Source organism: Humulus lupulus, chromosome 7 (genome assembly GCF_963169125.1).
Source record: "Humulus lupulus chromosome 7, drHumLupu1.1, whole genome shotgun sequence".
Taxonomy (NCBI): domain Eukaryota; kingdom Viridiplantae; phylum Streptophyta; class Magnoliopsida; order Rosales; family Cannabaceae; genus Humulus; species Humulus lupulus.
Window position 1 is genome coordinate 206,594,245 of NC_084799.1, and position 26,057 is coordinate 206,620,301.

General features: G+C 35.0%; 1 protein-coding gene and 1 non-coding gene across 3 annotated transcripts; both read right to left on the reverse strand.

Annotated features, from left to right (window-relative positions):
- Positions 1–648: 648 nt before the first annotated feature.
- On the reverse strand, positions 649–6,693 carry LOC133789272 (transmembrane 9 superfamily member 5-like). Of its 2 annotated transcripts, none has more exons than XM_062227047.1 (7): positions 6,382–6,693; positions 4,062–4,102; positions 3,177–3,765; positions 2,957–3,088; positions 2,502–2,658; positions 1,930–2,414; positions 649–1,219 (listed from the first exon to the last, which is right to left on the reverse strand). In XM_062227047.1, exons 1-7 carry the CDS (start codon positions 6,564–6,566, stop codon positions 1,039–1,041), a joined length of 1,770 nt encoding a protein of 589 aa, XP_062083031.1. In that variant the 5' UTR covers positions 6,567–6,693; the 3' UTR covers positions 649–1,038. The 2 variants fall into 2 exon arrangements, with proteins under 2 accessions (XP_062083031.1, XP_062083030.1); XM_062227046.1 differs by having other exon boundaries at positions 649–1,197; positions 6,382–6,691.
- A 5,588-nt stretch (positions 6,694–12,281) lies between these two features.
- On the reverse strand, positions 12,282–12,388 carry LOC133793233 (small nucleolar RNA R71). The gene has a single exon (XR_009874688.1). It is a non-coding gene; the product is annotated as a small nucleolar RNA R71 (small nucleolar RNA).
- Positions 12,389–26,057: the final 13,669 nt, after the last annotated feature.

Consider the following 26,057-nt stretch of genomic DNA (forward strand, 5'->3'; position numbering starts at 1 on the left):
CACAAGAAAATTGCGAGGAAGACCCCACATTGGCTCGTCTTGCTGCTGCTATTTGTCTCAAGACGATGAGCAGTACTCATTTTATAATGGAGAAAATTGGACCACTCTACCTAAGGCTGCACCTCTTGACTAAGAGCAGTCTCAACCAATGATGTATAATACATTATCCCTCAAAATTTGAAGAATCATCACCAAAAACATGCTCCATTGGATGTTGTAGAATAACTCTATAATTTAACTATGCTACAATACATTTCTACATTTAGAGAGAAGTTTTACCGTTCTTCAATCATTTTTAATTTTTTTTTTTTTTTACTTTGCTTTTTGGTCTATCCCTTTCTTTCTCATCTTTTTTATATTTAAATAAATAAATAATATTTTAAAATATAATATTTAAATGATATTAAGAAAAAATATAGAGAATCTGATGTATGATGAAATATAAAAATTTGCAGTAAAATAGAAAAAATAAAAGTAAAATTTTTATGAGGTATTTTAAAAAATAGAATAGAGTATCTATTGGAAGTGCTCTAAGGCTCTCTCTACTACTTACACTCTTAATTCATTTTGTTGTCATATTATTATTATTATTATTATTTAAAAAAAAAGGAATAATTAAATAATGGATTATGAACAAAACAAATGATGGGTTCTCACAAAAGTATTGGGAAACTTTCATCATTGATCTGAATCATCTACCTTAGCAACTTCAATAGTCAAGAAACAAGTTGAGACTAACGTTTATGTCTGCTACACAACAATCAGACAAAAACAAAACAAAAAAGCTAAGTTCAGAATGAAAATATGTATGCATTTAAAAGTTACATAATTGATTGTCAAAATTCTGTTTTTTTTCTTTCTCTCGATGCCAGGAGAAAGCCAAAGCTAATTCTCCTCCTCTCTCTTCTATACATTCTCTGTGTGAGGTGAGCAAATTAAAGGGATGGAAAGGTAGACTAAATTGTTGTTGTTCATGTGATTCATTCACTTTTAACAGCGCGATATACGAATCGAACAAAGATCAAGGAAGCGCGAAAACTAACTGACCCGAGCAAGAGGAAGAACGCATAGCATATGCAGGCATTGTAACCCATAAAGGAGCAAAGCTGCATGAGACCATCCATATTTGACCTGAGATAGAAGAATATGCCATAGCCGAACATGAACACAGCTGTTGAGCCCCCACACAACACAGATCTGCATAAGAGAGTACAACAGCCTACACAGTTAGGAAAAGTGAATGGAAACAAAAATGATTCATAAGCACACATTTGATAAGAAAAGAAAGATGCTCGGTTTCAGAAAATTATGATAAATTGTTTGTTGGGTTCAGCTCACTTAAAAGTTGTTTTATTTGGTAGTTAATACCGTTTCTCATCTATTGGTCCAAGTCAGCATTACTTAAGTTATAAAGGAAGGCTGAAACTATTGGCTGAGTACAGAGAGATTTACACAGCAAGAGTTTTGAAGAGAAGAGAAGAGAATTCAGAGGAGTTTGGGAGAGAAAGAAAGTTCAGTGAAGAGAACCTACGTTCTAAATCTTTCTTCTACTTTCCTGTCTACTGTTTGTTTAAGGTGCATGACACCATTGTTGTTCCAAAGCTAAGTTTCTCTCATCTTGTGTAATCTGTACTTAAGTTTCATTAATAAAGATCAGAGCCTACTGGCTATTTTCTCCCGTGGATGTAGGCACAATCATTGTGCTGAACCACGTAATTGTTGTCTTGTGTTCATTTAAGTTTTCTCTGTTTTGGCTGCCATTTTTCTTTGTTCTTGTTAAGTTTCAGTTTCTTGTTTGGAGTTTTCAGGCACCACAATCATATCGTCGTCTAAGTTTGCCTGAGCACTGAGTACCCTTTTCCATGTACTTCAAATTTAGTCTCAATGAGCAGTCTAAAAGGACAAGCATTAACAGAAAGAGTAGCATACCTCCACCACCATTGGTGGTCTTCGGCAGAAAGCTGAACATATGTCAAAACAATGCTTAAAATAGCGGTTAGAACAACTAGGATAGTGAACGTAATAAACAAAATGCCAGGTAGTGTGTACATCTTGTAGCCCCATATGCTTGAATACACATGGTGTAGCTGAAGAACAATTGCACTGAAAGGTAAGAGACCGCCGATGAACATTTGACAAGGTGTTTTCCTGTACCAAGCTAATGGCGGAATCTCTCTTGGGTATGGTTTTGTGGCACAAGGTGCTGAAAAATCGGATCTAAATCGATTCCCGATTAGCCCACCAAAGGCAAGCAAAGGCATTGCGAGAAACAAGTATAGGAGAAGAACAACTAGAATGGTGCCAAATGGAAGTGCAGCAGTGGTCCCCTTAGCTATGGCAACTGTATTAACAATAGAGACTGTTGCAAACAATGGACCCGCGTAGAGAACTCCTGTCAAAAGAACACTCCTTTCCTGAGAATCAACAATGCTTATGTCACAACATAGTGGTGAAATGTGAGGAGAAACAAAAATAAAAAGTGGAAAACATAAGACTATTACCCATCCAGACTCCGAAAATTGACTGTGGAAAGCGGCAGAAGTGTAGCCAGCAACCACGAAAGTAAGAGTGTATACAATGGCAAGAGAAGTTAAGAGTGCTCCACGGTTGTAGGGGTATAAGACTCCAAACAATGCCAGCAAAAATAAGATGCAAATCCTAAAACAAAGAAGAAAAATATACATAATAAACAGGAGTCAGAACATGAAGTTCGTCCAAATCGACTAACAAGAGCTAACTGTTCTGTTTCTCTTAAAAAAATAAAAAAGACACATGAAACTCAGACCCTTGGACAAGACAAGCAAGATATACAAACATGATGGAAACAGAGAAACATAGAACTCCAATAGTGTGCAAAACCAAAGCTGACCAGAGGTAATAAGTTCTATTTTTCATATTTAAGAGAGAGAGAAGGAAAACTTGAACAAGAAACGATATAGAGTAAATATTAGCTTACACTGTCAGCAACTGGGTTCCAGTGCCCATGACAGCACTAAACAAGGACATGTTAGGAGGACATCTGAATACATCACCATGAATATGTTTCCAACCAACCTCCTTGTCTTCTTCATCATCAATATTAGAGCACCTATATAATAATAAAAACGTATAATCTTAGTTAGAGGAAGCAATATAACCAAGTGGTTTAACAATAGTTACAAGTGTTGAAGCATTACTTTCTCAAGTCATTATTCAGATGCCGCGTGATAAGCAATGTAAGAAATCCCATCAAGAGCACAATGATGACAATTGAATTAATAAAAGAGAACCAATGTATTTTCTGACGGATTGGCGTCAAAGAAGCCTTTGAGTATTTGTCCATCCTGTTCTCGAACTTAACCGATGTCACATTCCAGTTGACAGAATAAGTGAACTCAACATCATCGATTTCAACATCTTCGGTTATATCCAAAACATGATTAGGATCACTTAAAGCTTGAATTTCGATTACTTGGTTGTCATTGTAAACAGCATCAAACTGAACATGTGTAAATAAATAATAGTTGGTTCTCTTCTGCTCAAGAGTCCGATTCTCTTCGACTTTTCCAACATATGCCCACAAGGGAAGGTCATCATAATACATCTGAAAGTAAAAGTCTCTGATCACAGCATTCCTGAACTTGGCAATTTCAGCAACTTTAAGCTTTTTCTGGCATAGGGTTTTGCGAATGTTTCCCTCGCGGAAATTTAATTCAAATAATGAATTTGCCAATCGATCACCATTCAAAACTTCACCAATCGTTTCCTTTTTTTGAATTACAGGATCTGCAGAGAAAAAATACATAAATAAATATTTATCTTGCTAGGCGAAGGATCACTGTTTTAACACCAAAATACAGAAAAAAAACCAATGAGAACGTATAAACTGGTCCAGAGCCAACTATAAACTAGTCCTAGCAAATCTTGAACAACAACCCAATTGAATGGACTCACATTTATATTGTCTGTCCACTAGATATCTAAGTATTATACACCCAAAGTCGTCTATTATATCAATCTAAACTGATTCTTGTTCCAAAACATGATAGATGAAGAAGTGTCATGTTATTCCGAATGCTAACCTGGATGGCAGAATGGCAAATCATAGTATTGGTAGGTTTCACTGCAACAGAATAAACAATTAAAATTAAATTAAATGTGAAAAGAATGCAGGATTTCCATCATTAAAGTTGATGTTTAATTCCTGAGGGAAAGTTACTATTGTAACCGTAGCAGTCTCATGATTTATTCATCCAACTATATTTGTTGACGAGATCATTCTTTGGACAATGAATTGTCTTGTATATTACAGACAAGAAAGTTCAAGCATCTCTTAATAACAGGGTGGAAATCATTCACCAACATTGTGGAGGAAACAATACAAAGAATTTACCAAGAAACTGAAAACATGTGTTCTGAAAAAACAACAATTATAGTGATAATAACGGCAACGATAATGACAACAGTAGTGGAAAATTTTAAATAAAATGATAAAACAATATATACATATATATTAAAAAAAAAACAAAGACACGAGAATTTATGTGGTTTGGAAAGTAATTTGCCAAGTCCATGAGAGAAAGATCACAGTTTCCACTAACAAATATAAATATGTGGATCTACAATACTCTCAACCTCACAACCCAAAGTCTCAAGTTCATCCAAAGTATCTCTCTTACAAGGCACACACCGCTCTTACGAAGATATCACTAACTTTTCTCTTGAAAGTCACTTTGTTCTCATGATACTCACTACACTCAATAGAGCATTTAAATTTCTACTCTAAATGGTAGAGTTCTATATTTGCTTCCTTGCCTCTAAATAAGGTATTCCATCTACTGATAGATGGCTTGTGCATGGGAACCAAGTTAATAAGCAACTTCAGCACACACATATACGGGCAGCTCATACAGCAAGCTTCTTGGGCTTCAAGAAATGGGCAGCTTGCGATAAGCAAACTTCAAGAGAACCATATTTCGAACAAGGAGTTTGTCCAACAAGCTTCTCTATCAACATAACATCTTACACATGGCGTAAATATGACACTACTTAACTAACAATCTTAAAGCATTATGGTTGAAGGATTTGGTAAAATACCTTAGTTTTGAACAAGGTGTTGTTCAGTTGCAAAGTAATAGTCACAGAGCTATACATTTGGCAAAAATATTTTACTCAAGGTCATAACATATATCGATAAGATATCACAAGACTAGAAAATGAATCACTTTTAGAGAAATTTATTTATTAAAGGTCCGCACATGTGAACCAAGCCAAATCTCAGTAAAAAGTTCAAGCATTGCTTAAACTTGTTCCCGATCAGCTCGTACTGTAAAATGGTTGCACCCCTGCCCATAAATGGGGTGTAAGAAGGGTATTTCACGAAAGTACCATTGACAAGAAGGGTAGAGATTGTGAGTTCCGTGACTTCAAAAAAAATGCCACTCGTAAGGTTCTTCTCAAGGATAGCAAGGTTGCAAGAGAAGCTTGTTAAATGTGGTGCCCATGAAGCTCACTTATTGCAAGCTGCTCATTTCATAAAGCTCAAGAAGTTTGCTTATTGCAAGTTGCAAGTTTGTAGGAGCTACCTGTAAATGTACCCAAATTGTCCATACTTGGTGCTTAAGTACAAAGCATCTATAAATAGATGACTATTACACCCCCAAGAAAGCAGAGAGCTCTACTAGAGTAGAAATTTAAGTGCTTTCTTGAGTGTAGTGACTCGTGGGCTTAGCAAATTACTTGCCAAACCCCGTAAATTCTTGTGTTTTTCTTATTAGTTTTGTTTAAATTCTCCCGTTCTCATTATCGTTGTTGTTACTATCACCATAATTGTTGTCTTTTTCACAACAATATGAAACAATCATAAATAGAACAGAAATGTTTTAGCACAACCAGAATGTGTAAAGCTTTTATTCACACAAATTTTCTAAGAGTCGTTTAACTAACACGAAGAACACAAGCACCACAAAACCGTCATTCGTATATTACTTTACTTCCTACGAGTAATAAACACAAGCACAATAGGGAGACAGAAAGAGAGAGTGAACATTTTTAAAGTTCTAAATTGGAAAATGATCAAAGGGACTCTCCAGAATCTTACACTGAGTTCACCACCTCACCTTTGTCACAGTCTCAATCTCATGAATTGAAATCAAAATTAACAAAGCACCAACAAATTGGTCAACACCTACCTCATTCTACAAATTGCACAACACTAACGATTCTCAGACCCAGAATCATCCTCTAAGCCAAATGGGTCTGTCAATTCTTGATCTTTCTTTTTGAATGAAAAGAAAAAGGAAAAAAAAAACGCATAGGACTTTACTAGAGAAAGCAGTAACTTCATATACAAAAATGAAACCAAAGGAAAAAAAAAGGCTTGAGAAATAGCAGTGCAGTTACCTGGGATTGTTTAAAGGACCAACTTTGTTGACGAAGAAGGGGACATGATCTCCAACATTGTAACGGTGATTGTTGGCCAAAGCAGAAGTTGATTGAGCTATGAGTATAATGGTCTTCAACAGCAATAGAACTTGGAAAATATTCATCAAAAGGGGTTTACTATGCATTGTGGCAGAAGCCGCCATGGCCGAGAGTAAGAAGAGAGGAAGAGAGAGAGAGGGTTGTTCTGGTAAGAGTCAAAACGAAGCCATTTCCCAGTTAGCAAAAGTCATCGTCCCAACTCAACTCCCTATCCCATTTTTGTTAATTTTCTTAGATCTCTGATCTTTATTTATTTTTTCTTTTTTTAAAAAATAAAATAAATATTTAATTTTACATCTTTGGTCCAAAAATATTATTCATTTCAGCTAATCCTAGAATTATAATTTTTTTTCTTTAACCGAGAAAAAAATATATAAATTGAGTAAAGTTCCTTAATTTTATTCACATTAAATTTTCTTCATCTCCATAAATTAAAAATATATATTTAGAATAATAAATAATATTTTTGTAAATATATATGTTAAAATTTCATTCAGACGTTTGAAACTACTATATTGTGTCCTTGTTATGATTTGCATAAAATAATTAGTATTTTTACTCTTGAATTTTGACAACTACAAAATTATACCCCTTTAATTATAAAAATTTAAATCTATTTTTCTAATTAATTCTTAAAAAAATTAATAAAATAGTAAAATTATTTAAAATCTAGTTTTATTATTTTTAAATAATTATTATTGTAAAATATCTTTAAAATATCATATTTCAATTTATTTAATTAATTATTTATTTTATTTTATTTAAAATTAAGTCATGTTTATAATCTAAAAATTAAATATAAAAATATTTTATTAAATATAAGAATATTTTGTTAAAATTAACGTAAAAAAATAAAAACTATTAATACCAAAAATTTATGTTATCACATTTTATATAGAAGAGATATATATATTATTGGGGAAAATTTTATAACTATGTGTTCCTTTGATTACTATTAGAAACATATATATGATCAATAAAGTCCTTAATTAATTTTCTCTTCACATTATTGAGAAAGACAATAGTACTGGAGTCAAGATTCAAGTGAACAAGTCAATATTTTGTGATGATTTGGTAGTTTTCAGAAAAATAATTCCTATATATAATTTAAAGAAAATAAAATTATCCTTTAATTTGGTAATTTTGTACACTACTATAAAATTACAAAATTTTGTATTAGTTCTTAATGTTTTGGGATCGACCTTTAATTGTTGTCTTGATAGACATGTTCGAGTAAATATTATTTTAGTGTAATGTTTTTTTTTCTTTACAGAGTATTGTTGGGCATATTTTTTACCGATATTGTTGCAACTAGATACAATATACTTCTAGGAGAACATACACATTTCTCTTACGAGTGGATATTTGGCTTGGTCTGTTTCATGGAATTACTACCGAGCAAAACTATCCATTTTTTAGAGTTGAATTCTAAATTTTTTAATTTATATATTATTAATCTTTTTATAAGTTGGCTAACATATTTTGTTGTTATTATTATGTTTTTTCAGTTTGGAGAGTTATACACTTGTAATAAGTGTAAAGTTTGAAGAAAGTTTTGCGAAGAAGAAAAACTTGAATCGTTCAAAACAGTTGGGGTCGGATTTGGAGTTGGATTTGGTAGAATTATCAAGAGCGATGATATATTGGCAATTGAGATACAAAAACCAACTAGTATAAACAATGTGGGAGATAGAGAAGTAGGTTGGTTGGGTAAATTACGCAAATACCCTTGATGTTTGATTTTCTTAGGAGGATATATTGCCAATTGGTGATTGATATATATTAATCATGCATGTCTCTTTCTGTTTTTCTCTCTTAATTAAAAAAATTAACCTTTTTTTAATTCTTCTTTACATATGTATACTTCATAATGTGTTGTGATCAGTGAAGGCATAACAATGTTATGTGCGTCGATTACTTATTTTGTCTAATCAATTTCTTCTTAATTAGATTGAAAACAAAAACAAAAAAATGGATGTTGTTCTCCTAATCAATCAATAGAAAAATATTCTAGTATTAAGCAATCATCATATGATGTGATGTTGTGATTATAATTTGATCATAATTAAGTAAATGGATGTGATTTGCTAGTAAATTAGTTTGTTCTGACTTTGTTTGTGGTTTAACCAAAATCATGGTATTCAAGGCAGATGATGGCCTATAATGATGAGGTAATTAATTAACTTTCATTTTAACACACTATTAATTAATTAACTCGAAAAGAAAAGAGTGTTGTGTTGCTATATATATATATATATATATAGTTAATTTTGTTGTTATTTATATTATTCACTTGTGCAAGACACTGTCATTCACAAGTCGTGTATTATGTCGCTCAAATGAATTGTCTGAGTTCTTTTTATGCCTGAAAATTCACAAACTTTAAATGACATTAGCATGAGAGGCACGGGGGACCGAGTCCCACATCTTATTTTCAATAAGAACATCGTTGATTAGTGCTCAAAAGATGTCATTTTATCAAGTTTAAGTTCAAATTAAATTAAGTTTTGAATAATATTTTCTTGAATTTATTATGATATATTCTTTAAATGGAAAATATTAGTTTTAATTTAATTTACATGAATTATAATGCATTTGAGCCTAATTAAAAGAAAAAAATATAAAAAAGAAAAGAAAAGAATTAAACTTGAAAAATGACATTATTGTAGTTAACTTATTTCTTTTTGTTGTTTCATTTGAAGCCCAAAGGAGGCCCACGGTTTCAGGCCCACCCCAAGCCCACAGCTGAGCCGAGCCACGCCGCCACCTAGCCGAGCCGAGCCGAGTCGCCTGCCACCTGACATCTGCGCCTGTCAGCCGCCTGCCACCCGCCTGTCACACGCCTGTCAGCCGCCTGCCAGCCAACCACGCCTCGCCACGTCGTCAAGGGACCAGCTGCCAGTTTTGTCCACATGCCCATATAGCCGCGCCAGGTGTCCGCCCGTGATTGGTTGCAGCTGGTCAATGGACCAGCTGCCACCAGCCCATTTTGTGTGCTCTCTGGGCCTTGGACCTCCTATTTTGAGCTTAAAACTCATCTTTTTGTGGTATTTTAGAAAAAGAGCATTTTGACTATACACAAAAATAGCTAGGGTAATATTAATAATAAGATTTGATTTTTTTTTAAATCATATTTTATTATTAATATTTCAGATTTATTTTGTAAACCCCATTTTTGTTGTTTAATTTCTTTTTAGTCCTTTTTCCCATCTATAAATAGGGACACTTTCTTCACATTTGGTATGTAATTTTTAGAGTAATGAAACTATAGCAAAATTTCTACTCACTTTCTTCTCATATTTTCTTCTTAGAATTTTGTGAGAATCATGAGCATAATGGCCTAATCTTCCTAGGAAGGTTAGGGATGATTCCATATGCAAGTGATGTTATTTTGCTACTTTGATTTACTATGTTCTTAATGTAATATATTTGAGTTATTTATGTTCTTTCATCTCTATCTTTATTTTGCTATCTTTATTTACTTATGCTAATAGTATATAGGATTAGTCATGCTCTTTCTATGTGCTTCTAATTAGTAAAAATAATATTGATACATAATTTTATGTCTAATCTTCTATTACATTATTGCATTTGGGTATTTTGTCATTTTTAGATTTTTCATAAGATTAACATTGTACTTTTAAAGTAAAGAACTTTATAACTCAAATGAACTTTTGTTAGAAAAACTATGGACTTTAATGTTAGATTTTCCAAGTAAATGTTGGGATGTGAACTATTTACTTGTGTATTTTTAAATCAAGTAACCAAGTAACTAAGCAAGCATATGGATGATTCTTGAAACCTTTCCATTTCTCAAACTCTTGATTACATCTTACATTTATCTCACATATCTCACTTTATCATTTCATCAAAAAAATACAATATCAAAATCTCAAACCTCTTTCCATTTACAATTTTATTTATTTATTGTTACTAACTTTTTGTGTTATTTTCTACTAATCTTTTGATTTAGGTTACCTCCTTGTGGATCGACTGCCCGATTATACTACAACCACCGCTTAGTGGTTGTCACATTTTGGGCGTTAAACAAATTTTGGCGCCGTTGCCGGGGAGGTAATTTTCAAAGGTTTAGTGAAATTTTTACAAAAATATTAGTAACTTTATTTGTGTTTTTTTGAATAAATATTGTGTTAGTATAGTTTTTTTCTATTTACTAATTTTTAATTAATTATATTACTACTATAACAAAAATACAAAGAATAAAAAACTAAAAAAAAATATATATATCTTTATTTATATATATATATATTTATTCTCTTCTTTTACACTTTTTTTCTTTTTCTTTTTTTTTTTCGTTAACAAAATATATAGATATTTATATTTATATTCATTTATATATATATACATATCTATAAAAAGAAAAAAAACTAAAAAAAAAAAAAAAAAAAAGCAAAAACAGAAAAAAAAATTATTCTTATTTCTATTTCTTTTTTCTTCTTTTCCATTTTCTTCCCTTTTTATTTTTAAAAAAAAAAGACTATATATATTTATATATATTTTTTTTTTTTACCTAATTCTTACTCTATTTTTCTTTCTTAATTTCTATTCTTTTTTTTTTTTTTTTTTGTTTAATACATATTTGAAAAAAAAATAGATTAAACTTGCTATTTTCTCTTCACTTTAATTTTATTTTCTTTATTTTATTGTGTTTTGTTTTTTTTTTTATTTTGTTACTTAGTTTAGGTTTCTCTTCTCATTTGCCTTAGTTTTCCTTAGAATTTAGTTTTTTTTTTTTTTGAAAAAAAAAAATTGCATAAAATTGTTCATAAAATTTCAATCATAAAACGCTTAGTATTGGGAACAATTGTGTAATATTACAAATGGTAGAAACCGATATTGTTCTGTCTAGAAAGATTGGTTGTTAAATAAGGTTTGTGATAGCGTTACCCTCCACACTTACCTGGGAACCTCGGGGAGTTCTGTCTAGGCAAGTGTGGGTCTAAAGCGGTACCTTGGCAACCTTCCCAATCGGCCTGGGAACATTTCGAGCATCTACATTTGCACTATTACATTGTTGAACTTATTACTATAAGAAAACCAAGCTTGTTCTGTCAAAATAAGCAATTCCACTCTGCTTAAAGGTTGTTTGGTCGAAAAGGTTGACTTGTGATCCACCATACTTACTCAGTAACCTTGGGGAGTTCTAGTAAGGCGTTGGAGATCACCCGAAAACCTCCAAATCTACATGGGAACAAGTTTAACAAAAAAAAAATAATCATAATTCAAAAAATAAAAAAAAATAAAAAAAAATAAAAAAGGAAAAGACATAAAATAAATCTAATTCTGATTCCTGAGGGTGGATGAGTCATCACGAAACTTCCAGTGACACTTCTTCCAATTCATCTGCCACTCATACCGGAACTCCGTCCACCAATCCTGCTTCTCCACAAACTTTCGCTGATAATAACCCATTCGCAATGGCTCGCAATGATGAAATCCAACCAAGAACTCTCAATGACTACCTCCATCCTACTCGCACTTCCACACCTTCAGGCATTATCTTCCCTCCTAATATGCCCGCATTAGACTTTAAACCTGGCATGATTCAACTCCTGCCTACATTTCATGGAATGGAAAACGAAAGCCCATACGTGCATATTAGAGAATTCGAGGAGGTGGTAGCCACGTTCTATAACCGAGCCGACAATGCCGATGCTGTGCGATTGAAGTTCTTCCCTTTCTCCTTGAAGGACAAAGCCAAAAGCTGGTTGTACTCTTTGAGACCTAGGTCGATTGGAACATGGGAGGAGATGACCAAATCTTTCTTTCTGAAACACTTCCCCAGCCATAAGACCAACAGTCTAAAACGACAGATTTCCACATTTTCCCAAAAAGACAATGAAACGTTCTATCAAGTCTGGGAAAGATTCAAAGATCTGTTAAATCAGTGCCCGCACCATGGCTATGAGAACTGGCGCTTGGTCAGTTACTTCTATGAAAGCCTCACGAGTCGTGAGCGCCAGTTTGTAGAGATGCTATGCAATGGTGAATTCCTCGAAAAAGAGCCAGACGATGCTCTTGAATATCTCGAAGAAACTGCAAAAAAATCTCACACCTGGACTGGTCCAAGTGCTACTGGCAGCACCAACCGACACAAACCATCAGGGATCTATCAACTTCGAGAAGAGGATAGTATTAAGGCCCAACTCGAAGCTTTGAAAAAGCAGTTTGAGGTCTTAATGACGAAAAATGGGCAAAAGTCGCACATGATCGCTCAAGTGGAACCGCAAGAACCTTGCTTTGTTTGTGGAGGGACGGAGCACTTAGCTAAGGACTGCTTAGCTTTGAATGAAATGAGGGGGGTTTATGAGGAGCAATGCAATGCCTTAGGGGCATATAACAAGCCATTCTCCCATACGTACAACCCTGGTTGGAGAAACCACCCAAATTTCAGTTGGAGAGATTCCAACCAAGCTCAATCGTCTGGAGGCCAATGGAGAAATGAGCAACAAGTTCAACCATCAAAGGCGTATTCTGCACCTCATTACAATGCTCATCCACAACGCAATTCTCTCGAGAATACTCTTCATGCATTCATGGAGGAACAATCCAAACTGAATCGCCAAATGATGGAAGAAATCAAGGAAATGAAATGTCAATTCTCAAAATTGACTGAATCCTTGGCCATTCCTGAAAAAGGCAAACTTCCTTCCCAACCGAAATTCAATGTTCAAGGCCAACACATGGCCCAATCTTCAAATTCAAATGATCAAAACGTCAAGGAAGTGAATGCCATCACGACGAGAAGCGGTAAAACTTTGTCAGACCCACCCCTTAAATCCAACTCTCCCCATATTCCAAAAGTCATTTCTGAAAATCCACCACTCAATGCCACCCCAAAGGTACCATTCCCCCAGGCTTTGAAACCTGTTGGGAAACTTCCTGATAACCGAGCTGAACTCCTTGAGCACTTGACACAAGTGAAGATTAATCTTCCTTTGCTTCACATCATTAAACAAGTGCCCGCTTATGCCAAAATCATCAAGGATCTTTGTACTGCAAAAAGGAAACACCACGTCAAGAAGACTGCTTTCTTGATCGAACAAGTGAGTGCGGTGATTGAACAAAAGACACCGCCAAAATACAAAGATCTCGGTTGTCCCACCATTTCTTGCCAAATTGGGACCCATGAAGTCAGCCAAGCCTTACTTGATCTTGGCGCGAGTGTCAATCTCATGCCTTATTCTGTATACTCGCAACTCGGTCTTGGAGAAATGAAGCCAACATCTGTTGTACTACAGCTTGCTGATCGTTCCACCAAAAAGCCTAGGGGTATCGTTGAGGATGTATTGGTTCAAATTGAAAAATTCTATTATCCCGTGGATTTTCTTATTCTTGATACCCAATCTGTGGTGAACATGGAGTCTAAAATTCCTATTATCCTCGGAAGACCATTCCTTGCTACTGCAAATGCTTTGATCAATTGTCGGAATGGTCTAATGAAGATATCGTTTGGAAACATGACTCTTGAAGTCAATATCTTCCACATCGGGAAACAACCCCGAGAAGATGATGAATGTTACCAAACATTCATGATTGACTCTTTGATTCCCGAGGAGGTTCAATTGCGAAACAACTTTGATAATCTTGACGAAATCCTCCTTCTGTCAGAGAATGAAAGTCCTAGTTCTATTGAGTCTACTCTTGCAATATCAGATCGCATAGACTCACGCAATAGAAGGACTCAGTTTTGGCAACCTCGCTTTGAAGAGCTACCTCGCGAGAGGGCACAGCCAAAAACTTTAGCCGAAGAGGTTCCAACTGTTCAATTGACCCAACTTCCTGAGGGTTTGAAACATGCCTTCTTGGGAGACGGTGAAACCTTTCCAGTTATCATCTCATCCAACCTTCAAAATTCTCAAGAATTGCAGTTACTCGAGCTACTGCGAACGCATAAATCTGCGATAGGTTGGACGCTTGCTGATATCAAAGGTATTAGCCCGTTAATTTGCTCCCATCGAATCAATCTGGAGGATGAAGCCATTCCCCGAAGAGACCCTCAGCGGCGACTGAATCCCACGATGAAGGAAGTTGTAAAAAATGAAGTTTTGAAATTGCTAGACGCTGGTATTATTTACCCGGTAGCAGATAGCAAATGGGTCAGTCCAACTCAAGTTGTGCCCAAGAAATCTGGTGTCACCGTTATCCAAAACGAAAAAGGGGTCCTTGTCCCCACAAGAACGGTGACGGGGTGGCGCATGTGCATTGATTATAGAAAATTGAATGCCGCCTCCCGCAAAGATCATTTTCCACTCCCATTCATTGATCAAATTCTTGAACGTGTAGCTGGTCATCCTTTCTATTGCTTCCTTGATGGCTATTCTGGCTATTATCAAATTGAGATTGCATTGGAGGATCAAGATAAGACCACTTTCACTTGTCCCTTTGGCACATTTGCCTTCCGGCGTATGCCATTTGGCTTGTGTAATGCACCAGCTACTTTCCAAAGATGCATGATGAGCATCTTTAGTGACATGATTGAAAAATCAATGGAAGTATTCATGGATGACCTAACCGTTTTTGGCAACTCCTTCGAGACATGTCTTCTTCATCTTGAAGCTGTTTTAAAACGATGCATTGAGAAGGGACTTGTCCTCAATTGGGAGAAATGCCACTTCATGGTATATTCCGGCATAGTCTTAGGTCACATTGTTTCTGAAAAAGGAATTGAGGTTGATCAATCCAAAGTCGACCTTATCTCCAACCTGCCGACTCCTAAGACTGTCAAAGACGTTAGGTCATTTCTTGGTCATGCTGGGTTCTATAGGAGGTTCATACACAATTTTTCAATGATTGCTCGTCCGCTGAGCAACCTCCTAGCCAAAGATGTTACCTTTGAGTGGACACCTAAGTGTGAGGAATCCTTTCGAGCGCTTGTCAATTCGCTCACTTCCGCTCCCATCATTCAGTCACCCGATTGGAGTCTTCCTTTCGAGATCATGTGTGACGCCAGCAACTTTGCTGTGGGATCTGTGCTAGGGCAACGAAGGGAGGGGAAACCCTTTGTTGTCTATTATGCAAGCCGAACTCTCAATAGTGCTCAAATGAACTATTCCACTACTGAAAAAGAGTTACTTGCCGTTGTCTTTGCCCTTGACAAATTCCGATCTTATTTGATTGGATCGCCTATTACGATCTTCACCGATCACTCTGCCCTTAAGTATCTCCTTTCCAAAAAGGATGCTAAGGCGCGATTAATACGGTGGATCCTTCTCCTGCAAGAATTTGATCTAACAATCAAAGACAAGAAAGGTGTTGAAAATGTCGTCGCGGACCACTTGTCCCGACTTGAATTCAGCGATCCCGCTGACGGTCTACCTATTCATGATGATTTCCCCGATGAACAATTGCTTTCTGTTGCTAAGTTGCCGTGGTACGCTCACATTGTAAACTACTTAGTAACAAGTGAACTCCCATCTGAATGGAGTTCACAAGACAAACGCAAATTTCTGGTCGAGGTGCGCAATTTCTTTTGGGATGACCCATACTTATTCAAGTATTGCCCCGACCAAATCATGCGAAGATGCATCCACGACGATGAGGTGTCTAGTGTGCTGAATTTTTGCCACAATGATGCTTGTGGTGGTCACTTCTCTGTGAAGAAAACCGCTGCAAAAATCTTGCAATGCGGCCTTTACTGGCCCACCTTGTTCAAAGACACCAATGATTTCTGTCGTTCTTGTGTAAGGTGTCAAAAGTTAGGATCCTTATCCCGTCGGCACATGATGCCCTTGAACCCAATTCTTATTATTGAAATATTTGATTGTTGGGGGATAGACTTTATGGGACCATTTCCACCTTCTTTTGGCTACCTTTACATTCTCCTCGCTGTGGATTATGTTTCCAAATGGGTCGAGGCTGTACCATGTCGAACCAATGATAACGCTACAGTTGTCAAATTCTTGAAAGAAAATGTGTTATCACGGTTCGGTACCCCTCGCGCTATCATCAGTGATCAAGGCACTCATTTTTGCAACCGCTCCTTTGAGGCTCTTATGCGCAAGTACGGTGTACTTCATAAAGTTGCAAATGCCTATCATCCACAGACCAATGGTCAGGCCGAGTTAGCCAATAGGGAGATAAAACACATTCTGGAAAAGACGGTAAATCCCGACCGCAAAGATTGGTCTACACGACTTCTAGACGCTCTTTGGGCATACCGCACTGCTTTCAAGTCCCCTCTTGGGATGTCTCCCTATCGGCTCGTCTTTGGAAAAGCCTGTCATTTACCTGTCGAGCTCGAGCATAAAGCATATTGGGCTATCAAAGCCCTAAACTTTGATCTGAATGCCGCAGGTATCAATCGCAAACTCCAGTTGTCCGAAATTGAGGAGTTGAGAAACGATGCATATGACAATTCCAGGATTTATAAGGAAAAATTGAAAATCGCTCACGACAAACAAATCCTGCGAAAGCACTTTGAGCCAAATCAAAAAGTGCATCTGTACGACTCTCGCTTGCACTTGCATCCTGGTAAACTGCGATCGCGATGGACTGGTCCATTTGTAGTGAAACAAGTATTTCCCAACGGTTCGGTGGAGGTCGAGGATCCAACCGATGGGAGAATTTTTCGCGTCAATGGCCAACGGCTGAAGCATTACATTGAGAGTGTGAGTCATGTTGAAGAGGTCCTTCTTAAGGACCCAATCTACACACTCTGACGTTCTGAATGGTTTGTTGTTGTTCTTTTTATTTTTATTTTTCCCTAGCTTTATTTTTTCTGTCTTTCTTTTATTTTTGTATGCTTTTCGTTTTTGTATTTTGTTTTGGGGTTTTGTTACCAGGCTATTTTCGCTCTCACCTCATGGACATGGTCATCATCCAGGTGTTCTCTTTCCTTATCTTTTTCATTGCTTATTCATTTTGACATTGAGGACACTGTCTGATTTTTGGTTGGGGGTGGTGAACATGCATTGGCTTTCATTTGTAAAATCTTATTGTTACGTCATTAGCAGTCATTTGGGAAACATTATTGTCTTGTTGAATTTTTAAGTCAAATTTTCTCAAAATTATCCAAGCATGAGTATAATTTGTTGGTTTGAGTCAGTTTTTACTATGTTTAGCTATTAAGAAGTGATTTTCAGAGTTATTTTGTGCACTTTCCAAACATATGATAAATAAATTGGTTGTTAACACAAATAGTTGAGAGAAATTTCAAGTTTAAAGTTTTTCATTTCTTGGTGAGTTGTGAGAGTTGAGAAAACAACTTTTTGAATTTTTATTGATCATTTGAGTTGGTAAAGTCACATATTTGGAATTTAAAACATGACATTTACTAGAGGGATGTTTTTCATTTAAGAAAAGTCTTTGTAATAAATTTGTGTTCTATTTATTGTATTTGTAATTTCCTTTGTATTTTTGTGTTGTCTCTTGTCAAAAAATAAATAAATAAATAAATAAATAATGAAAAAAAAAGAAGAAAAAGAAAAAAAAAATGATAAATAAATGAAGAAAAAAAAAATAGAACAAGAGCAACATTTCCTTCTATTACTTTGTAGTTCTTTCAAAAAAAAATATATATATATAAATAATAATAATAATAATAATTATTAACATTATAGTTCATTTTCTTATTTATCATGTCTAATTAGTTGTCATTTTGTTCTTGGAGTTTTCTCATGTAAATCCCAAAAGTTGTTTGTCATTTGAATTCCAATAAGTTGATTTGCCTATCTTGTGATCAATTTTTGTTCAAATCGCTTGTCTTAAAAAGTTTATCTTTTCTCATTTGAGCGTAAACTGCTACATTTCCAACTCCAAGAGTGTAATCCTTCCCATACAATACTTTCAATGCCCGTGAGGAATTTGGAGTTGAGATCTTTATACTTTTGAGATTTTTCGATACTATTTGTGTTATGACTTGTGAGAAAAAGAATATGGTTTGGTGCACACACACACACAACTCTGAAATCGCAACTATAGTAGCTTAGATAGTAATTTCTGACTTCTTGCTGATACTTTGAAAATGCTTAGATGATTTTGCTTGATTTGACTTGATTATTCAACTTGACAATTTTCTTTTTCGCTTGAACTGCTAGGGACTAGCAATAAGCTGGTTGGGGGTTGTGATTAGTGCTCAAAAGATGTCATTTTATCAAGTTTAAGTTCAAATTAAATTAAATTTTGAATAATATTTTCTTGAATTTATTATGATATATTCTTTAAATGGAAAATATTAGTTTTAATTTAATTTACATGAATTATAATGCATTTGAGCCTAATTAAAAGAAAAAAATATAAAAAAGAAAAGAAAAGAATTAAACTTGAAAAATGACATTATTGTAGTTAACTTATTTCTTTTTGTTGTTTCATTTGAAGCCCAAAGGAGGCCCACAGTTTCAGGCCCACCCCAAGCCCACAGCTGAGCCGAGCCACGCCGCCACCTAGCCGAGCCGAGCCGAGCCGCCTGCCACCTGACATCTGCGCCTGTCAGCCGCCTGCCACCCGCCTGCCACACGCCTGTCAGCCGCCTGCCAGCCAACCACGCCTCGCCACGTCGTCAAGGGACCAGCTGCCAGTTTTGTCCACATGCCCATCTAGCCGCGCCAGGTGTCCGCCCGTGATTGGTTGCAGCTGGTCAATGGACCAGCTGCCACCAGCCCATTTTGTGTGCTCTTTGGGCCTTGGACCTCCTATTTTGAGCTTAAAACTCATCTTTTTGTGGTATTTTAGAAAAAGAGCATTTTGACTATACACAAAAATAGCTAGGGTAATATTAATAATAAGATTTGATTTTTTTTTAAATCATATTTTATTATTAATATTTCAGATTTATTTTGTAAACCCCATTTTTGTTGTTTAATTTCTTTTTAGTCCTTTTTCCCATCTATAAATAGGGACACTTTCTTCACATTTGGTATGTAATTTTTAGAGTAATGAAACTATAGCAAAATTTCTACTCACTTTCTTCTCATATTTTCTTCTTAGAATTTTGTGAGAATCATGAGCATAATGGCCTAATCTTCCTAGGAAGGTTAGGGATGATTCCATATGCAAGTGATGTTATTTTGCTACTTTGATTTACTATGTTCTTAATGTAATATATTTGAGTTATTTATGTTCTTTCATCTCTATCTTTATTTTGCTATCTTTATTTACTTATGCTAATAGTATATAGGATTAGTCATGCTCTTTCTATGTGCTTCTAATTAGTAAAAGTAATATTGATACATAATTTTATGTCTAATCTTCTATTACATTATTGCATTTGGGTATTTTGTCATTTTTAGATTTTTCATAAGATTAACATTGTACTTTTAAAGTAAAGAACTTTATAACTCAAATGAACTTTTGTTAGAAAAACTATGGACTTTAATGTTAGATTTTCCAAGTAAATGTTGGGATGTGAACTATTTACTTGTGTATTTTTAAATCAAGTAACCAAGTAACTAAGCAAGCATATGGATGATTCTTGAAACCTTTCCATTTCTCAAACTCTTGATTACATCTTACATTTATCTCACATATCTCACTTTATCATTTCATCAAAAAAATACAATATCAAAATCTCAAACCTCTTTCCATTTACAATTTTATTTATTTCTTGTTACTAACTTTTTGTGTTATTTTCTACTAATCTTTTGATTTAGGTTACCTCCTTGTGGATCGACCGCCCGATTATACTACAACCACCGCTTAGTGGTTGTCACATTTTGGGCGTTAAACAATCGTATTCATCTTTCATGGTCATTTTCCAATTATTATCATGTAATGCATGAATAAGATTTGTGGGTAAAGGAGAGATGGAATTCATAGCCGAAGTATGTAGATTAAAGAGTTTACGAGGCTTAAAAATTCCATGTTAGGCTCTAGTAGTCATTTGAGGGGAGTGTGGATGAAGACTAGAGGGGGGTGGGTGTAGTGACGGTGAACTTTGGGTGTTGGGTGCAGTGGGCGGTGTGGGAGAAATGAGTGGTGGCGAGGAGCGGGGCAGCAATAGGCTGGTGGGGGAGGCAGTGTGGTTTGAGAGGTTGAATAGAAGAGGTAGTGGTGGGAGTAGTAGTAGTAATTGGTGGATCATTAATTTGGGTAGGAGAATGTGCGTCATGAGTGTTGGTCGTGAGGTGATAAGGCAAGGGAAAATGAGATGGCAAGAATGACAAAAAAAATTGTCCCGGAATTTATTACAATCAATAAAATTGTGTTTGCGAAGAGAGCTTAAAACAGGAGCCCCTGGATGTCCTAAACGACTATGCCATATTTCGGGAGATAAAGCGGCAAAAGTAGGTGTGGAAGTTGTACTGGAGGGTGAGGGGGTAATTGGATATAGATCACCCAAGCTGATACATCTCATTAAATGGGCCCCCATCTGAAATTCATTCACAGATAATCCAAATGGATCAAATTCAACAGAAATATTATTATCAATAGTAAATTTTCTTATAGAGACAATATTTTTAATTAACTTAGGTACATGCAAGACACTATTCAAATTTAGAGGATGAAGATGGGGTAATAATGCATTTCCATAACCAAGAATTGGAATAGTATGGCCACTACCAATAGTAATATTATGATTATTGCTCGTATTGAAATAGGACGTGAGATTACCTCCATTTGCAGTCATGTGAGATGTTGCTCCAGTGTCCATATACCACTGCTCATCGGGAGGTGCAAGAGTGAGAGTGTGCATGGCATTCTGAATATCAGCGGGAGCATAAGAGGATTGAGTTGCGACAGCTATGTGGGCTTGTTGTGGTTTGGTCCCAAGAAGACTTGGTTGGCGGGGAGAAGTGACCGCCCGTTGCCAGGGGGCCAAAGTGGGGTACAGGCAGGGAGGTGTAGCCCAAGGTTGCTATGGTCCATTCATAATTGAGGGAAAAAACCATTGTTGCGGCTATGGTGGTGTCGAATATGGTTGTAAATGGCCTCCACGGCCACCGCCTCGACCCTTTCCTCGTCCATCGCGACCGCCTCTACTGCCTCGGGCATTTTCTTGTATAAAAGATTATACACACAATATATGCTATAAATAAAGAATATATACTAATAATAAAATGATTATTCACATATTCTAATAGTACATAGCACTTGTAATCTTTGGCAACAAGTACAAGGTTATATCGAAAAAGAAGGGAAAGCTTATTATTTTGGCTAGGTAAGAGTTTTGGGGTTGGGGTTTGGTGATGGGGCTCGGTGGTTTGGGCGATGAGGTTGGGGGCTATTTTTATGTTTTTTTTTTCAATCATGTTCTTGATAGTTTTAGTATTGTTAACATTCTTTTTTTTTGTCTCTGTTTGTGTTTTGTTTTGCAGGAAGTTATTGGTGGTGGTGGTTCTTCAGATAACTTAGGTGGTGGCTTGGACAGATTGGGTCTCAACATTATTGTAACTTTGTTCTGAATTTTTGTAGCTGAATTTATAAAAGTTTGTAAAGGAAGTTTGGTTGATTGTATAAAGTTTTTTTTTTTTTTGTTAATGGCTTGTAAATTTTTGCTTTTGTTGTTAATGAAGTTTGGATAATGTATTATTGCTTTTACATTTCTAAGTTGTATACTTCAGAATTTGGTTGCACTAATTTGTTGATTTTGAATAATGAATGGATTTATTTATTTTTTAAATATAAGTTACTACCAGCGGACCTTGCGGCTAATAACCGTCGCTAATTAATTTTATTAATCAGTTATGGCACATACATTAGCGGCAGAGTCCGCCACTACTACCCACCGTTAATAATATATTAGTAGCGGCAGGTTGTTAGTCCACCGCTAATAACTCTTATTAGCGTCAATTTATTACCGACGATGAAATAGCGGTGGATCCTTGCGGATAATTGTTAATAATGGCGAAGGGGCGGCTTAGTGGCGGCGCGGAGCTTACCGCTACTAATACCATTAAATATTGTAGTGAATCTTTTGTAATTTTCTATCAAGAAACAAGAAGTATATTCTTATGTTTATACGTTTTTTTGGGGTGTTGTACGTTGGCAACAAGAACAAAGGTTATATATCAAAAAAGAAGGAAAAGTTTAGGGCTTGATTGGTATCCAACAATTTTATGATTTTAAATACTTGAAATTGGTGTGACTCTTAATAATCTTTGATTGGTAAACTGTTTTTAAAAATTAAATTCAAATTTGTATCTAAAATTTGTTAAGGAAAATTGAAAACGAGAAAAGCTCGTTTTCTCAATTTTGTGAAATTCTTTTCCAAAATCTCACGTATTCAGTTTCTGTTATATTTTCAAATTTAATACCAATCATATATTCAATTTTTTAAAACTCAAAAACAGTTGACTGACATTGAACCAATCACATTTTCAAAAACATATTTTTAGTTACTAAATTCATATTTTCATTTCAGAACCTCACTTTTCAAAAATATAATTTTCTAATTTGAATTGAAGATTTTGGCTGCCAATTAATTAAGAAGAGTTTTTCGTACGTAATATTTTGGTACGTTATTAATTATAGAACTGCACATACGTGCATTTAATTTTGGAGTAGATGATTAATTAAACTGTTGATATTATTATTATTATTATTATATATACACGGTTGTTCTTTATATATAATATTATATAATATTTGATTATTGGAGAAAATTTTATGTATATGTCTTTCCTTGATTATTATTAAAAACATATATATGATCAATAAAGTCCTTAATTAATTTTCTCTTCATATGATTGAGAAAGACAATAGTACTAGAGTCAAGATTCAAGTGAACAAGTCAATATTTTGTGATGATTTGGTAGTTTTCACAAAAATGATTCCTATATATAATTTAATGAAAAGAAAATTATCCTTTAATTTGGTAATTGTGTACACTACTATAAAAATATAAAATTTTGTATTAGTTCTTAATATTTCAGGTTCGACCTTTAATTGTTGTCATGATAAACATGTTCGTATAAATATATTTTTAGTGTAATGTTTTTTTTTCTTTACATAGTGTTGTTAGACATATATTCTGTTGATACTGTTGTTGTAGCTAGACACAATATACTTATAGGAGAACATATACATTTATCTTATAAGTGGATATTCGGCTTGGTCTGCTTCATGGAATTACTACCGAGCAGAACTATCCATTTTCGGGTATTAAATTCTAAAAATTTTAATTTATATATTTTTAATCTTTTTATAAGTTGACTAACATATTTTGTTGTTATTATTATATTTTTTCAATTTAGGGAATTATACCTTATCAACGAGTATGCATACGTTATCAAGCAATGATATTTAGATCAGATTTTGAAAGATAGACCACTTGTAATAGGTGTAAAGTTCGAAGAAAGTTTTGCGAGAAGAAGAAAAAAGACAGAAGTATGCTTCTTGTCGGAGAAGGCGCAAGAAAAGACTCATTATTGGATCGTTCAAAATAGTTGAGGTCAGAATTGGGGATGGATTTGGTAGAAGTATCAAGAATGATGATATATTGGCAATCGAGGTACAAAAACCAACTAGTATAAACAATGTGGGAGATAGAGAAGAAGGTAGGTTGCGGTAAATTACGCAAATACCCTTGCTGTTTGATCTTCTTACAAGGATATATAGCCAATTGGTGATTGATATATATTAATCATGCATGCCTTTTTTCTCTCTTAATTAAAAAATTTATCCTTTTTTTTTTATTTCTTCTTTACATATGTATACTTCATAATGTGTTGTGATCAGTGAAGGCATAACAATGTTATGTGCATCATCAATTACTTATTTTGTCTAATCAATTTCTTTCTAGTGCTAAGTAACCATTATCTGATCTGATTTGATCTGAAGTTGTGATTATAATTTGATCATAATTAAGTAAATGGATGTGATTGGTAGTTAATTAGTTTGTTCTGACTTTGTTTATGGTTTAACCAAAATGATGGTATTCATGGCAGATGATGGCCTCTAATGATGAGGTAGTTAATTAACTTTATTATTAATTAATTAACTAGAAAAGAAAAGAGTGTTGTGTTGCTATATATATAGTTAATTTTGTTGTTATTTATATTATTTACTTGTGCAGGACACCATCACCCACAAGTCGTGTTTTATGTCGCTCATATGAACTGTCCCAGTTCTTTTTATGCATGAAAATCCACAGACTTCGAATGACATTAGCATGAGAGGCACGGGGGACCTAGTCCCACGTCTTATTTTCAATAAGAGCATCGTATTCATCTTTCATGGTCATTTTCCAATTATGATCATGTAATGCATGAATAGATTTGCGAGTAAAGGAGAGATGGAATTCATAGCCGAAGTATGTAGATTAAGGAGTTTACGAGGCTTAAAAATTCCATGCTGGGCTCTAGTAGTCATTTTAGGGGAGTGTGGATGAAGACTAGAGAGGGGTGGGTGTGGTGACGATGAGGTACTTTGGATGTTGGGTGCAGTGGGCGGTGTTGGAGAAATGAGTGGTGGCGAGGAGCAGGGCAGCAATAGGCTGGTGGGGGAGGCAGTGGATCATTAATTTGGGTAGGAGAATGTGCGTCATGAGTGTTGGTCGTGAGGTGAGAAGGCAAGGGAAAATGAGATGGCAATCCTACATCTAAAAATCATAAGAAGTAGTGGTAGGAGCATGCAATTTAGAGTATGAGAAAGTGTTTCATAAAAAATAACATGTCTTGCAATGATGATTTTACAACTCGATGTATCATAACACTTATAGCCCTATGATTTGATGGATATCCTAAGAAAACACATGGCGTGGACCGAGCTTGCAATTTATTTATAGAGGTAGAGGGTTGTAAAGGATAATATAAGCACCCAAAAACTCAAAGATGAGAGTAGGAAGGGCCTTTTTGATAGAGAATTTTTGTGTGTGTTTGAAAAGCAAGTTTTTTGTTGGGAAGAATGCTGAGGAGATAAGTAACTATTTGTAGTGCATGATGCCAAAAAGAATGTGCAATGGAAGCATGAGCAAGGAGAGTGCAGATGATATTATTGATGGTACGAATTTTTCTTTCAGCTTTTCCGTTTTGAGGATATGTATGAGGGCAAAAAAATTGAAAGCTCATGCCATGTAATTTAGAAAGATTATGAAAAAGGTCATTGTCGTATTCCCTGCCATTGTCATACTGAAAACATTTAATTTCTCTTTCAAATTGTGTTTTAATATGAGCGCGAAAAGACAAAAAACTGGAATGTACTTGAGATTTATTAGCAATGGGAAAAGTCCATAGAAAATTCGTAAAAGAAATAAAACATAATAACAATGTCTACCTGCACTAAGATTAGGTGATGACCACAAATCACTATGCACAATATCAAATGAAAACGTAATGTAAGGTAGAGAGTCAGAAAATTGCAATTTAACTTGTTTCCCAAGAGTGCAAGAATGACAAAAAAAAATTGTTCCTGAATTTATTACAATCAATAAAATTGTGTTTGTGAAGAGAGCTTAAAACAGGAGCCCCTGGATGTCCGAAATGACTATGCCATATTTCGGGAGATAAAGCAGCAAAAGTAGAAGGTGTGGAAGTTGTACTGGAGGGTGTGGGGGTAATTGGATATAGATCACCCAAGTTGTTACATCTCATTAAATGGGCCCCCATCTGAAATTCATTCACAGATAATCCAAATGGATCAAATTCAACAGAAACATTATTATCAATAGTAAATTTTCTTACAGAGACAAGATTTTT

Excerpts from the sequence above, each read along its gene's own strand:
- LOC133789272 (XM_062227046.1), bottom strand. The coding sequence starts at position 6,566 with ATGGCGGCTTCTGCCACAATGCATAGTAAACCCCTTTTGATGAATATT. Across the intron at positions 3,766-4,061 it reads TTTGCCATTCTGCCATCCAG|ATCCTGTAATTCAAAAAAAG; the intron begins GTTAGCATTCGG and ends TTTTCTCTGCAG. Across the intron at positions 3,089-3,176 it reads CTGAATAATGACTTGAGAAA|GTGCTCTAATATTGATGATG; the intron begins GTAATGCTTCAA and ends ATTATTATATAG.